The sequence below is a fragment of the Podarcis liolepis genome, assembly GCF_965112155.1.
Source record: "Podarcis liolepis genome assembly, chromosome: 9".
Taxonomy (NCBI): Eukaryota; Metazoa; Chordata; class Lepidosauria; order Squamata; family Lacertidae; genus Podarcis; species Podarcis liolepis.
The window spans coordinates 68,266,229-68,279,481 of record NC_139564.1 but is presented as its reverse complement, the minus strand read 5'-3'; the positions used below and the strand labels follow the sequence as shown (position 1 = coordinate 68,279,481).

Genomic DNA, 13,253 nt, shown 5'->3' with positions numbered 1-13,253 from the left:
TACTTTATTTACATATAATACGCTCGGAGCATTCTAACTCAGATCCTTCCTCGTCAGCATCAAACAGCAAAGAGAAAGAGACAAAGGAACAAACGTCCTACATCACGGAAACACAGTAATACAAACATCCTGTCTCCGCCACTTCCCACTATGTGGAATGAAAACATACACCGTTGTGTGATATAAACAATCCCATGACTGCAGCACGGGAATTGAATCCTAACACTCAACACTCCAACTGCTGCAACTGGGCCTACAAGAACAAGGCACCCTCACAGGTAAGAAGAGTTGGGGGCCACCTGGGAGGAAGAGGGGAAACCTCTAAAAACATCAGACATCAAAAAGCATTTCAAGATGTGCAGAGAAGTCACCCACAGCCACAGAACATCGTTGTCTGCCTCTCTAATGCAATATGGTGACATTATATGTACTAACCTAACCATCACCACCACACCGAGACACACAACAGCAACAGCATAAATGAGGAACAGGGTAAGCATGCAGCTTGAAGTCGCACTGGACACCCCCATCCCACCCCCAAACCCTGCTGAGTTCTCCCATATACTGGGAAAGGCGACAAGGAACACAGACAACTTTATTAACACAAAAAGCCTACACTCTACATACAGCTAGTGATGCCAACTACATGTGACATATTCTTCCATTCGGGATCAGAGGAGGGGCAGCAAAATCAGTACAGTGGTGCCTCGCAAGACGAAAAGAATTCGTTCCGCGAGTCTTTTCGTCTTGCGATGTTTTTCGTCTTGCGAAGCACGGTCCATCGCAACTGCGCCTCTTCAAGAGGCTTTAAAAAAAGCGCAAGACGTTTTCGTCTTGCAAAGCAAGCCCATAGGGAAATTCGTCTAGCGAAGCAACACAAAACCGGAAAACCCTTTCGTCTAGCGAGTTTTTCGTCTTGCGAGGCATTCGTCTTGCGGGGCACCACTGTAACTAAAAGCAGTTCTGGTGCAATTCCCTGCGGTGGATGGAAAAGCACTATCTCAATGACACTGACACTGCCCCCAACAGAGGACACCCCAAACACACACATCGGGCACCCCCAACTATACACAGTCCCACATAAAGAGCAGGGAGCCTGAATGAGGCATGCAGACTTGAAAGAGCATCTATAGCCATTGTGCCTTCTCTCAAATTACAGAGTTAATGAACACTCAGTCACAGGTTATGTATGCAGCTGCTACCCACCGTTTATCACTATCCCCCTGTCTCTCTGCTCTCCACAGCAACCAGGCAGACTTCAAATACGCAGAAGCAAGGGGTTGCGTCTTCTGCTCGTCCCTGCTACTAGTGCACCTGCAAGGAGACTAGGAGAGGCCAAATAGCTCGTTGTCCCAATTACAGTAGGGATGAGTCCAGCAGCTGCCATTGGGGGGGGGGGGGAGCCTTGGTCAATGGGTAAGGCATGCTAGCAAATATCTAGCAGATATTGGAATTCATATAAATTAACATAGGATGGCATGACTGGACAAGATGAATTGGGCTGGACAATATGAAAGGCAACCTGGGTGTGAACAAGCTCTACAACCACCTGAGAGATGTATTAGTCCATGTGTCAGTTACTCTTGCTTGTTAGCTGTTGGCAATTTGGGGAGGGGGGTTTCTTCTTTCTTGTGGGAGCCTGTGGTTAGGAATTTAACCTGGATCTTTTGTATGCCAAACCAGTGCTGTAACACTGCACTCATGCTCCACAAATTTCCCAATCAGTACTGATGCATATCACTGGAAGCCCAAGATCTTACACGTGGGACTGAGGAGAAATGTGACAAGTTAGGTCCTGTGTATGGATTGTTCTGAGGCTGTGCAATTAAATTGTTGCTCACTGGGGCAGAAGTCTTTTACTCTCCCCTTCTCAATCTGAAGTTGTCACTTACAAAATACAAATCAATTTTGCCTTGCGAAAGCCACATTTCTATCTTTTGGATGAGAACGGAACCCACATCTCTAGTCCTACTGCAATGCTTTGCCACTGAGCTATCAACCAACTCACAGTGCTGCCCTCCATAACACTAAAAAGGTTGCTCCACTTTGTTATAGGTATAGGTAAAGATAAAGGACCCCTGGATGGTTGAGTCCTCGCTTTCAGGCCGAGGAAGCCAGTGTTTGTTCACAGAAAGCTTTCTGGGTCATGTGGCCAGCATGACTAAACCACTTCTGGTGCAACTGGACACCGTGAAGGAAACCAGAGCGCACAGAAACACTGTTTACCTTCCCACCACAGCAGTACCTATTTATCTACTTGCACTGGTATGCTTTCGAACTGCTAAGTTGGCAGGAGCTGGGATAGAGCAACGGGAGCCCACTTTGTTGTGGGGGTTCGAACTGCCGACCTTATGATTGGCAAACCCAAGAGGCTCACTGATTTAGACCACAGCGCCACCCGCCAATCAGTCACTGAAGGAGAGGGTATCCTGGAGATATCATCTTATCATCTGTCCATGCAATATAGGAATTAGGCTCCTACTGTGGGTGCACCTACCTGTTAAAGTGCCTTCCCGTTACACATAAGACAGCCTCTATTGTATTTTCAGCACCCACTGAAGACGTTCCCTATTTCAACAAGCCGTTTAAGTGGAGATCTTTATTTCTTTATGTTGGATTTTTATACATGGAATTGTTTTTACTGAGAATTTGATTTGGGATGACTAAATGGAATCTAATAGACTTGTTCTTGTAGCGTGCTGTAAAAAAAAACTGTTTTGCTCACCCAGGCACTGCTGTTTTCTGCAGTACAGTATTCAAAATGATTTCCATTTGGACTCTTAAGTACCAACCCTTATCTCGAGGGGCAGGGTGTGGTTACAAATTAGTACCAAATGCAGGCCTTTTACCCTTTTGACTATGGAGATAGCTAGCTGTTGCGACAGGAGCGGCTCTCTCCCCAGCCCCCCTTCTCCAGGCCCTTCCCTGTCAAAGGGTTATTTTCTGGCTACGGCATTTGGACTTCTGGGGAATTTGAACTTCTGCCTTAGGGGAGCCCTGCAGCTGTCAGTTGCTGTCCTCCTACCCCCTGGATGGCACTGTGGACTCTTTCTGAGCTTGTATACTGTATACCAGGAGAGGGTGTAGAATGCGATCTAACATGACATTCCTATAATGTCGCTTGGTGTCTTCTGCTCCTCCTACGTTATCAACAATCACCTCAATGACTGGTGAGGAAGAGCAGAGTTGCTAGAGATATGATGGGTTTTTCAAAGGTGGGTTTGTCCCTAGGGATATTCTTTGCTTAATGCAAACATGGGGTAAGGGTGAACCGGGGGGGGGGGGAGAGCCATTTTGGCTCCACGGGCCAGATCTTTATCAGCAGATCCTTATCTGGATCAGCCTCATGGGCCAAATTTGACATCTGGGTGGGGCGACTCACCTGTCAATCACAACTTTCCTAGTCTCCTGCTCCTTTCTTTCAGTTTCCAGATCTTGGAAGCTTGGAAGTAGGGGAGACTTGAAAAGGTTTTAAGACAGCACCCACAGCCCATTCCAGTTGTAACACAGGTGTGGAAGTTGCCTTAAAACACTTATCAAAAGCAGCTTCTCATGCAAGTGGTGGCAGAGGGAAGCATAGCAGAAGACTCTTCTCTCCCACCCTGCTACTGCCCCCTATGATGCCAACAGTGATCAGATGAGAATGGTTTGGTGGAAATGACCTCATGAACCAAACTGGACACCCTAGCAGGTTGAGGTCAGCCCATAGGCAGGAAGTTCGCTGCCCTTGGGACAAGCACAGGCACGTGTTACATCGATGAAATTGCAGAGCTACGAAAACTACGGTATCAGTCTGCCAGACTGTGTGTCACAACAGAAAGCAAGGATTAATCTAGAAACTGTATGGTGGTTAAATAGCAATCAAAATCACAGAACATGGCCCAGCCAGCAGCTTTGATGGGTTTTGCATTCACTATATGGTAACCACTTAATACATCAAAAAGACTGCCACAGCAATGTAGTTTGTTTGATATTTAAATATCATGCATGTTAACCAAGTCCCTGCTGCGCCATGTACATAAAGGAAATATTTGAAGAGAGTTATCAGCGAATTTCCTGGGAAATACGTTTGAATTCCAAAATCTCAAAGGGATGAATTGGCTCAAGACAACAACATCTATCTCTCAGGTGGATGTGGTAATTGTCAACAAAATGAATTTTCATATTTTCCTCACAGATATTGAACACTTGCTCATAGCCCAGCAGCTGAGATGATTTCAAAGGATTCTGGCTCCAAATTCCTTCTACTCCAAAACATGTGATGTGAGCCTTGAACAGAGCAGAAAACTGTGACACGATTACCATAATGTGGGTGGAAACGAAAACCTTAAACAACTTAGAAGACAAATTCTGATTTTTGAACAAGTTCCAATACATTTTAACCACATGACTGTTATTTGTTTCCACAAAAAAGCAGTGGTTTTCAAAAAAATATACAATTACTTGTTTCAGCTAATTAACCAAAATGCAAGGTAACCCCTAAGCATCGAGCTATATACAGTCACATGTAAAAGAGGAAAAGGAAAGGGTGAAATTAAGTGCACAAGAGGTTTGTGTGCTGAAACCCTACTGCTTTATCCTTGATGGGCTCGCTTGTAGTATTGGAGCCCAGCTAGAAAACAACTGAGGCAGGTGGAGAGATGGGTATCTTCCACCTTTGGAGTTCTTTTGTCGTTTCCAATTAAATCAGTGTTTCCCAAACTTGGGTCGCCAGCTATTTTTGGACTACAACTCCCATCATCCCTACCTAGCAGGACCAGTGGTCAGGGATGATGGGAACTGTAGTCCAAAACAGATGGAGACCCAAGTTTGGGAAGCACTGAATTAAACCTTTGAATGTGACATGGGTAGAGCTGTGCTTAAAAGGTGTTACGTCTGCCATCACTGTTTATTTATTAACAGGTACAACTTTGCTGGGGGGGGGCATTCTTCAGAGGTACAGTATTCATATTTGAAATATACATGGGATTATATCCAGTGCTAGTGATACTCAAAGCACATTGAAATTCATGAGCATGACTAAATTCAGTCTGCTAATTCCAAGAGGTCTGCTCTGAGTAAAAACTTAGTTGGCTAATTCAGTTTCATAAAAGTGTTAGGGATTTAGGCCACAATCCACATACCTCAGTAACATTCTGAGGATGAAATTAGCCATAATGTGCTGACAAGTTATGTTCACACCAATATCTTACAAGAACCTTCCACCAGTATGTGATCCGGGACTTAACAGTTCATCAAGAATAATTGTTGATCTTGGACAAACACTTAGGAAATAATTTTCTGTAAACTAATTTACAGAAATAAAAACTGGCAATAGTATGTGTGCATAAATTGCATATCACTCTCTATTTACAGAAACACAATGATTTTTTAAAAGGGATACTGCTAGTATTTTTTATAAAAACTTAAACTAGCAGCAGACCTGGGCAAACTTCAGCTCCTATGCTCAAACACAAACCACTTCGCCAGTGCATGCCCCTTCCCTATTTTTCTGATTCCATATTATCAATAAAAAGCTTTTGCAAGCTACGGTATCAATGCAAAACACAGCCTACCAAAAACAAGCAAAAATGTTCCTTTTCCGAAACAAATTTATGCCATATTTCAAAACTGTATAGAACCGTCACCATTCGAGAAAATCTGCACTGGCATATTGTTAAAGCATGCAAGACACAGATACTCTCTTCCCATACAAGTTAAAACAGAAAGTTAGTCTGCTGTTTTTCAAGGTTTTAAACTGTCTGACTTTCCAGTGATGTCCTGAAAACATCCTTGCTACACAGAGGGAATGGCAAGAAGGGTGGAGAAAGACAGATGCAGTTGTTACATTCTGTTGTTGTTTTTTAAAAAAGGAAAAACACAAGAAAAGCCCCAGAGAACTAAAAACAGTGTTCATAAAAACAGTATAGTTCGGAGAGGGCCTTGTTCCCTATAAGCAATGAACAATCCTATGCAAGAGCTAAACAGTACAGAAGAATGCAACATACATGAACTCATGTCCCAAATTGAATTACTGCAGAGTGAGTGCTGTCAAAATGCAATACAGTATACACACAACAGAAATGCAGCTTTCAAAGAAACAGCATAGGTGGAATGAGAGAGCAACTAACTAGCATTAACGTTCAACAGGATGGCCTTTCAAGTCTCCAAATACTTTATTACAGTACTATAAACACAGGCTGATATGGGTGGTATTCAATACTGGTCCTACTTGAAGCAGACCCATAGAAGTAAATGGAAACAATTTCTTTCATTTCACTGTGTCTACTCTGAGTAGCACTTAGTAGAATACAGCCCATTTTTCTATTTACATTCTTAGATCCAGTCAAACACTTCACAATTTTCTGTACAGTGCATTAAATTTTTGAGCATTTTACAACTGATTTTCTCCCTTACACAAATGTTTTGCTTTCCCACAACACAGTATACAGCGTACAGGAAACCAAATGCTTAAATTGTATTCTTAGTGAAGGAGCAAGTTTTATCATCATTAGGTTGTACCAAGTTGGGGGTTGTAATTCATTTCCTCCAGAAAATTTGTTTAAGTCCCTAGAACTCTTCACATTAGATTGCAAATGAATCTTGTCTTTCAAAAAATGAAAATTACATTTCAGTTTCCCCCTCTTTCCCACATAGAATTGTTCCCTCTATTCTACAAGAATCTACGGCTACATTTGATTCTGTCCAATAAGAATTCCAAGAGGGCAAACAAATCCCAGTAGTTTAACTCAAAGTAGAAACAGGGAGGGCAATGGGGGGGAAATTACAACAACTTGCTTTGTGGTATTTAAAATCAATAAAAAGTTACTTACAGTCTCTCCAGTTCTTTCAGGTCCTGGAATGCTCCTCTCTCAATTGTACTAATCTTGTTTTCCATGAGCTGACTGAAATGCAGAGTATGAGTTTTAAAACAGCTAGTAATCAAGCGATGATTAACACCTGTTATTACAGCACTTTAGCAATGGGGAAACTTGCAATCGGCTCCTCTTTATTAACTTCACAATTCTCACTCTATTCTTAGACTTCCCATCCAATTTAATGTGTTTAAGACTTGTCACCTTAAACTCCACTATGACTTTTTTTCCCAAGGAAGAGAGAAAATACCCTCTCCGTTTTTCAGAGACCTTAAACCTGCTCAAGAACTTGAAGGGTCAAAGGTGATAAAAATATATGCCTTGCTTAAGGAAAAAGTCAAAGCTGCTGCTCAATTACAGAATGTTAAAAACATGTACATGATGTATAAAAGTTTCTTTAAAAAAAGAAAAAGAAATGAAAGCTACACTTTACAATTATAAATCAAGTTGTTCTCAACTGAAAAAGAGTTAAATGTGATTTTTTTTTCCACAAAAGGAAACGTTTTCAACTTTTCATCTTTAGGATGAAATATCAAAACCAATCTAATTGTTTGCAATTATTCCCTAATTTAAAACAATTTTGTTACTAGCGTGTCTCAAAGAAGATTTTGTCTTCACTGAAAGAGCAGTCATTACTGTATAGTGATTTTTTTTAATCTACAGGCCCTGAGAAGGACTTATGAGTTATTAAGTAACCAGGCTTTATATATGGTAAAACTATTTAGAAGTTTGTATCAATTTTCACAGAATTTGGTGTAAAAGCATGTTGCATTGAAAGCTTCTCCTTCCTGAATTTCCCTTTACTGCTCACTAGAATAACTTCTGACAATCCTAAACTCAAAGTGCATTCAAACAAATTAATTCAGTTAGCCTTTAAAAAACAGATATTTCTCTTTACAGCTTGCTAAAAAGCATTTCGTTTTCAGAAAGTCAATAATTTGCTGTATTTATAGAGTCAAGGAAAAGAATAAAATCACAAGTGGCTACAATACAAAATTGCTACTGTGGCAGTCTTCCAAATTTTTATGTCATCTCCCAACTGCTTTTTCTCATACAGTGTAAGTTTGGTTGTCGTTATTTTAGAGGTTAAGTAAAGAATTAGCCTTGTTGATAAAATAAGTCATTTTCCACAGAACTGCACATCTGCAGCATACAATAGTAACGGATAAAATACAACAAAAGGCAACTTACAGAACTCGAAGGTGTCTTAGGCCAGCAAAATCAGTCTTTGTGATCCTTGTGATATTATTGCCATTAAGATCCCTACGAAGAAGTAGTAGTAAAATTAAAACATTCCAGAACTGGTGGCTATTTATTAAAATCAAATAAACAAAAAGAATTTGCAGCAAAGAGTTTGAGGATTAGTATCTAACTGTAGGTTGGTGCAAATTCTTGAAAAGTTTATGTAAAAGTAATTCTCCTTTCATTTGCGCTTGTTTTAATTTCCAGTTTACTGAAAAAGCATTTGGATACATTGTTTCTAGACTGTTCCTATCATGAAATAGTGAGATTTGTGGTGTGCCATCCACAAATTTGACTTTCTCGCGATAGGAACAGTTATGATTAATGACTGCTACCACTGCCTCTGGACAAGTCCATTCGCTGTTTTTAATGGATGAATGAGAGAAACACAGATGAAATCAAAACGTGTTTACTTAATGATATGCTTAGTATGTTACTTCCTGGACCTACAGAGAACAGGGGAGAAATCATTGGCCCACTTCTTCAGTCAGGTACTCAGAGACAACCCCTGAAGACCATTACAGAGTCCACAACAGACAGGAACACTGGCATCAAATAGTCAAATGAAGTGGAGGAAGCAAGGAGGAAATGGACAGTAAACATCTGACAGCTTTCCTGGGGCCCAGGATTTTTCTGGAAGGCATCATCCTCTCTGCAACATTCCTAAAAAACTCAGCATTCCTAAAACTTACACAGCCAAGCTTACCCAAGCAAATATTTGTGAACTTACATACAATGTGATCCAAGTGTTCATCTCTTTTAACCCTATGTTTGGGTTTAAATTTATTTTATTTTTTAAATCTCATTTAGTCCTGTAATCGTAAAAGGTACAACATATTTACAAATAATGGAAAAGCTCGGAATCTCAATTCATTCCAATTTGGTCATGATTAGTTAAGTAAGGGACAGCTATATATCCATGACTTCTGCTTGGATTCACTACTTGAGAGTAAAGTTATGGAGGAAAAGCTTGATAATGGAAACTAACCTTAAGTCCACATGCATTATATTTGGGGAAGAGATTTAGCACATTCCACTGAAGAAAAGTAGCAGGAATCTCAAGTGATCTACAGGATTTTCCCCCACCTGCCCTTAAGACTAATGAGTCACTGATATTTTTCTCTGAGTTTAAAGCAAAAATGCTAATGACTCTCCATTTTTTCTCCCAAAGCTGCTTACATTAATAGCTACAAAGACAATCAGGATGTGTTTTGAAGAACACTCTTAAACCTTACTGATCAGTCAGGAAAGATCATAATAGCTAAGAATGATATGGCAGATTTACTTAAATCTACGAAGTGGGTACTAGGTACCTCTTCATACTTTTTGTATCTTTGGAACAATAAACTTCAAGTAGTAAAAGCAATTCTATTTTGAGAAAGCAGGTAACAAGAATCTAACTGTGTGGCAAACAAGTGTCATGTTCCTTTTAGTAGGATCTCTCTGCCTACAGCCCCAAATTATTCAGGAGTCTGTACAAACGATATAAATATTTTGTTGGGGGAAGAATTAAGAATTCCACCTTTGGGCCAAAGGAGTCTTGTTAATAGGATTTCCTAGTAGCAGGAAATCCTCTGTCTTGATTTTTAAAGTGCCTTCTTGAAAAGTCAGAGTAGGTTTTGTAAATTGCTTCTGGATGCCTCAGGGTAAGAGATTCATAAATGAAATAAATAATAGGTTTGTTTTTGTTAAAAAAAAAAAAGACTAAGTGAAACAAAGGAGAATTGAAATGGGCTGGTAAAGTTTGTCTTGGTGACTCCACTTGGAGCTGGTGAGATTTCAGGCAGAGCTTTGCAAATTACTCTTCCCATTTTAAGTCTGCACTGAAGTTGGCCTGAAGTGTATTCTACAAGCTGTTTTCTACAAGTCATTTCCGCAGATCAGAAGAAAAGGTGTATTTCAATCCGTTTAAAGGGGAGGGGGAAGAAGATAAATATGGAGGGAAGAATGGAAAGGGCCATCTCACACATAGTCTCTTTCTGACCCAAATTAACAGCAGTGTATTTTGCTTATTACTGCTGAGTAAGGGGGGGAGCAAAGCAGTGGAACTAATGGCCTGGTTCTTTCATGTCTCCTTACATTACCCAAACCCCATAATGAGAATTGCAGGAAAGGGAGGGGGAAGGTACGTTGGGCTTACCAAATCAATAATTTAGAAATAAAGGAATAACTGGGTATTTGTTCAAGGAACTTGAAGTATTCCGAAATAAGGAGCAGCTAATTTAAGGCTGTGGTGTTCTAAAATAAGATACATTGATCTGTGTGTGCATATGTGTTCTAAGGCAGCAGAGAAAGTGATAAAGGGCATCTGGTGTTGGTACTACACTAAAAAAATAATAATGAAATAGCGGAAGTCCTAAAGAGATTTGTAACCACCAGCACTAACCACAACACAAGCCATCTGCAACATACATTGATTTTTTTAAAGGGGGGGGAGGCCCATAAGGAACTCCGTGTATTGATCTCTGGTGCTGCTTTTTTGCATTTCTCCTGCTGTTTAATTTGACAGACTTGCCTTTTAATGGTTGGGTTCTTATTTGTTTCCACACTTGTAAGCCACTTTTAGCAACTCCTTTGCAGAGCAGCCAAAGCGGGGTATAGCTTTGTATGCCCATAATAAAGAACTGCATTAACAACTAAACAAAAGCACACAGCTCTTCAGAAGGAAATAAAGCTCTGAAACTTCAACTGTGAACTACTCTGAAAGGCTGCTGCTGCGCATGGTGTACCTATAATGCAACTATGCACTGGAGAATTGCTGCTTCAAAGCTGGGGGCAGGTGAGGAGTATCAGGAAGAGTGGATTAAATTTAATGATTACTTAGTTAAATATGTTAAGTTAAATTAACAGAAAACATACTTAATTGGCTTAGGATTTTATTTATGTTAAGCGTCGAATTAATATGTTTAATTTCATAATGTGAAGATCTAAGGATGTTAATTTTTAAGTTAAATTTTATAAGAACTGTGATTTGGAAAACCGTTAAAAGGACATGCAATGAAATTCAACCAAGGGGAAGAGAGGAATTCACTTAACAATGTTAACAAGTGTAAGGCTATAATTTACGTTTGTTTGTCTTATGTGTTTGTTTGTTTGTTTATAATGTTATGAAAACCAATAAATAAATTTTGGGGAAAACAAACAAAGCTGGGGACAGGGGGAGACTGATGCACCCTAAAAAGGAACCAAGGGAGAGTGTTGGGAGGAGAATTGAAAGCACTAATTGCATTTCCACTTAGCTTTGCTTTTTTTAAATGGGGAGGAGGAAATGTCTTCCATCCTCTGGCAACAGCAATGGGTTGCTTGACATGTTTGGCTGGATGAGAGGGAAAGGGATGGTAAGGATGTTGGGACCTGGGCAGGGGGGGGCGGGGAGGGGAGGGCGGCAGGTGTGTTTATGGAGAGGTGGATGGGAAATCCGCAGGGAGGAAGGCGACTTACAGCCTCTCGGTGTTGCGAGGGACGTTCCTGGGGACGCTCCGCAGCGCCAGCCCGTGACAGTCCACGGTGCCCCCGGAACAGGAGCACTGAGCCGGGCAAGGCTGCGGCGCCACCTCGCCCAGGCGGAGCAGCAGCAGCAGCGCGCCCGGGCAGAGCCAAGCCAGCGCCACCAGCAGCTTCATCGTCTCCTCGAGGTCACCGCCGGATCCCCACGGAGAGACGCGGATCCGGCGCTGGGGGGAACCCGATCGCTTCCCCCTTCGGTGGTGGGGATAGAGACCCCCTCCAAAAAAAAATAGAGACCCCCTTAAAAATATAAAAATAAAGCCCTCCTCCTCCTCCTCCTCCTGGTTGCAAGTTGCAAGGTCCCAAGGCAGAATCCAAATCCCCGAGCGAAGTCAGGGCAGGGAGGCGACGTCGAGGCGGATCCCCAGGCAGAGTCCCCCTCCGAAGCAGCGGAGGTGCGAGTCCCGCCGGCGGGTGGGGGCCGGCCGCGAAGGCGAGCCCCTCGGAAGTCGGACGGACGGGCGACGCGCGAGCCCAGCCCCTGTTTCTGGCGCCTCCTGGTCCTTCTCAGCACGGCATGTTGGAATCCCGCTCCGTCCAGGCTTTAGAAGCCCGTCAAGAAGAAGCCGAAGCCGAAGCCGAAGCCGCCGTCGCAGCAGCCGCCGCCGCCGCCCCCAGCCTCGCGCCGCGCCGCCTTGGAGAAAAGCTCGCTCTCCCCGCCGCCTGCGCCGAGCTGCATTGCGACCGCCGACGAGCCCCTAGAGCGCCAGCGCCGGCTGCATGCTTCGTCCTCGCCGAGAGAGGGACCGCGAGAGAGGCGAGGGCGGGCAGGAGCAGCTCCACACACACACACACACCGGCTCCCCCAACGTCGGGCTGCGCTGCACTGAGGAGGATGGACGCCGGTAGAGGTTAAGAATCGCAGGCAAAGAGGCGGGAGGAGGAGGAGGAGACACACACGCGCGCGCTTTCTCTCTCTCCCTCACACACAACTCCGGCGCTTGCGCTCCCGCCCTTCGCGGACAAGTTCGGGTCGGCGGCGACCCAAGAGGTGGGCGCGCAAGCCACCAGGCGAAGCGCAAGGGCGAAGAGGAGCCGCTGAAGGAGCAGCAGGGAGCGCGCCGCGGGCTCCTCTTCCTCCTCGGCGCCGAGGTCGCTCCGGAGCCCGGTCCTGTGGCGGAGGCGAGCGCGGAATCGAAGCCCCCTCAGCAGCTCCCTCCTGGCGCAGCTCAGGAGCCGGGTGGGAGGGGAAAGGGGCGGGGACGCGCGCCGCCTCCTCCTCGCGCCAGGCGCCCGGAGACAGTGGCGCTTCGCGGCGGCTGCACCTGAGGGGAGAGGTGAGCGGCGGCGGCGGCGAGGGGGCAGCTGCTGCCGCCGCCAAGGGGCCAGGCGGCGCCGGGGGATGGCGGAGGCGGGGAAACCAGGTGCTGGGCGCCGGGCCCTCAGGTTTCCTTTCTCCCCAAGCACTTTTTTTCGGGAGCAAGGTCAATAGAGCTGCTGGCTCGCCGCGAGCGCTCAAGGGCGGACGCAGACTTCCCTCAGAAAGTGCGCTTTCCGCAAGGCGCTGCGCGCAACTCCCCTTAGGACGAAGTTTCTCAGGTTTAAACAAGTGTGCATGCCAGGTTTCCAGCCCTTATGAAGGAACATCACTGCCTCCCTCCTGCCATTTTTATGTATTGTGTGCTCTTTTTTTTTTAACCCAACTTCGCA

General features: G+C 43.9%; 1 protein-coding gene across 7 annotated transcripts in view; it reads right to left on the bottom strand.

Annotated features, from left to right (window-relative positions):
• Positions 1 to 13,051, bottom strand: part of SLIT2 (slit guidance ligand 2) — a 243,100-nt gene extending 230,049 nt beyond the window's left edge. For 3 of the 7 annotated variants that reach the window (XM_083460426.1, XM_083460425.1, XM_083460428.1), the window contains exons 1-3: positions 11,538 to 12,743; positions 8,046 to 8,117; positions 6,813 to 6,884 (exon numbers count right to left, since the gene is read on the bottom strand). In XM_083460426.1, coding sequence (XP_083316552.1) covers positions 6,813 to 6,884; positions 8,046 to 8,117; positions 11,538 to 11,719 — 326 coding nt within the window. In that variant the 5' untranslated portion in view covers positions 11,720 to 12,743. Of the gene's footprint in view, positions 1 to 6,812; positions 6,885 to 8,045; positions 8,118 to 11,537 lie in introns of all 7 variants that reach the window. The other 4 variants (XM_083460424.1, XM_083460427.1, XM_083460423.1 and 1 more) reach the window with 4 other exon arrangements.
• Between the last annotated feature and the right edge of the window lie 202 nt (positions 13,052 to 13,253).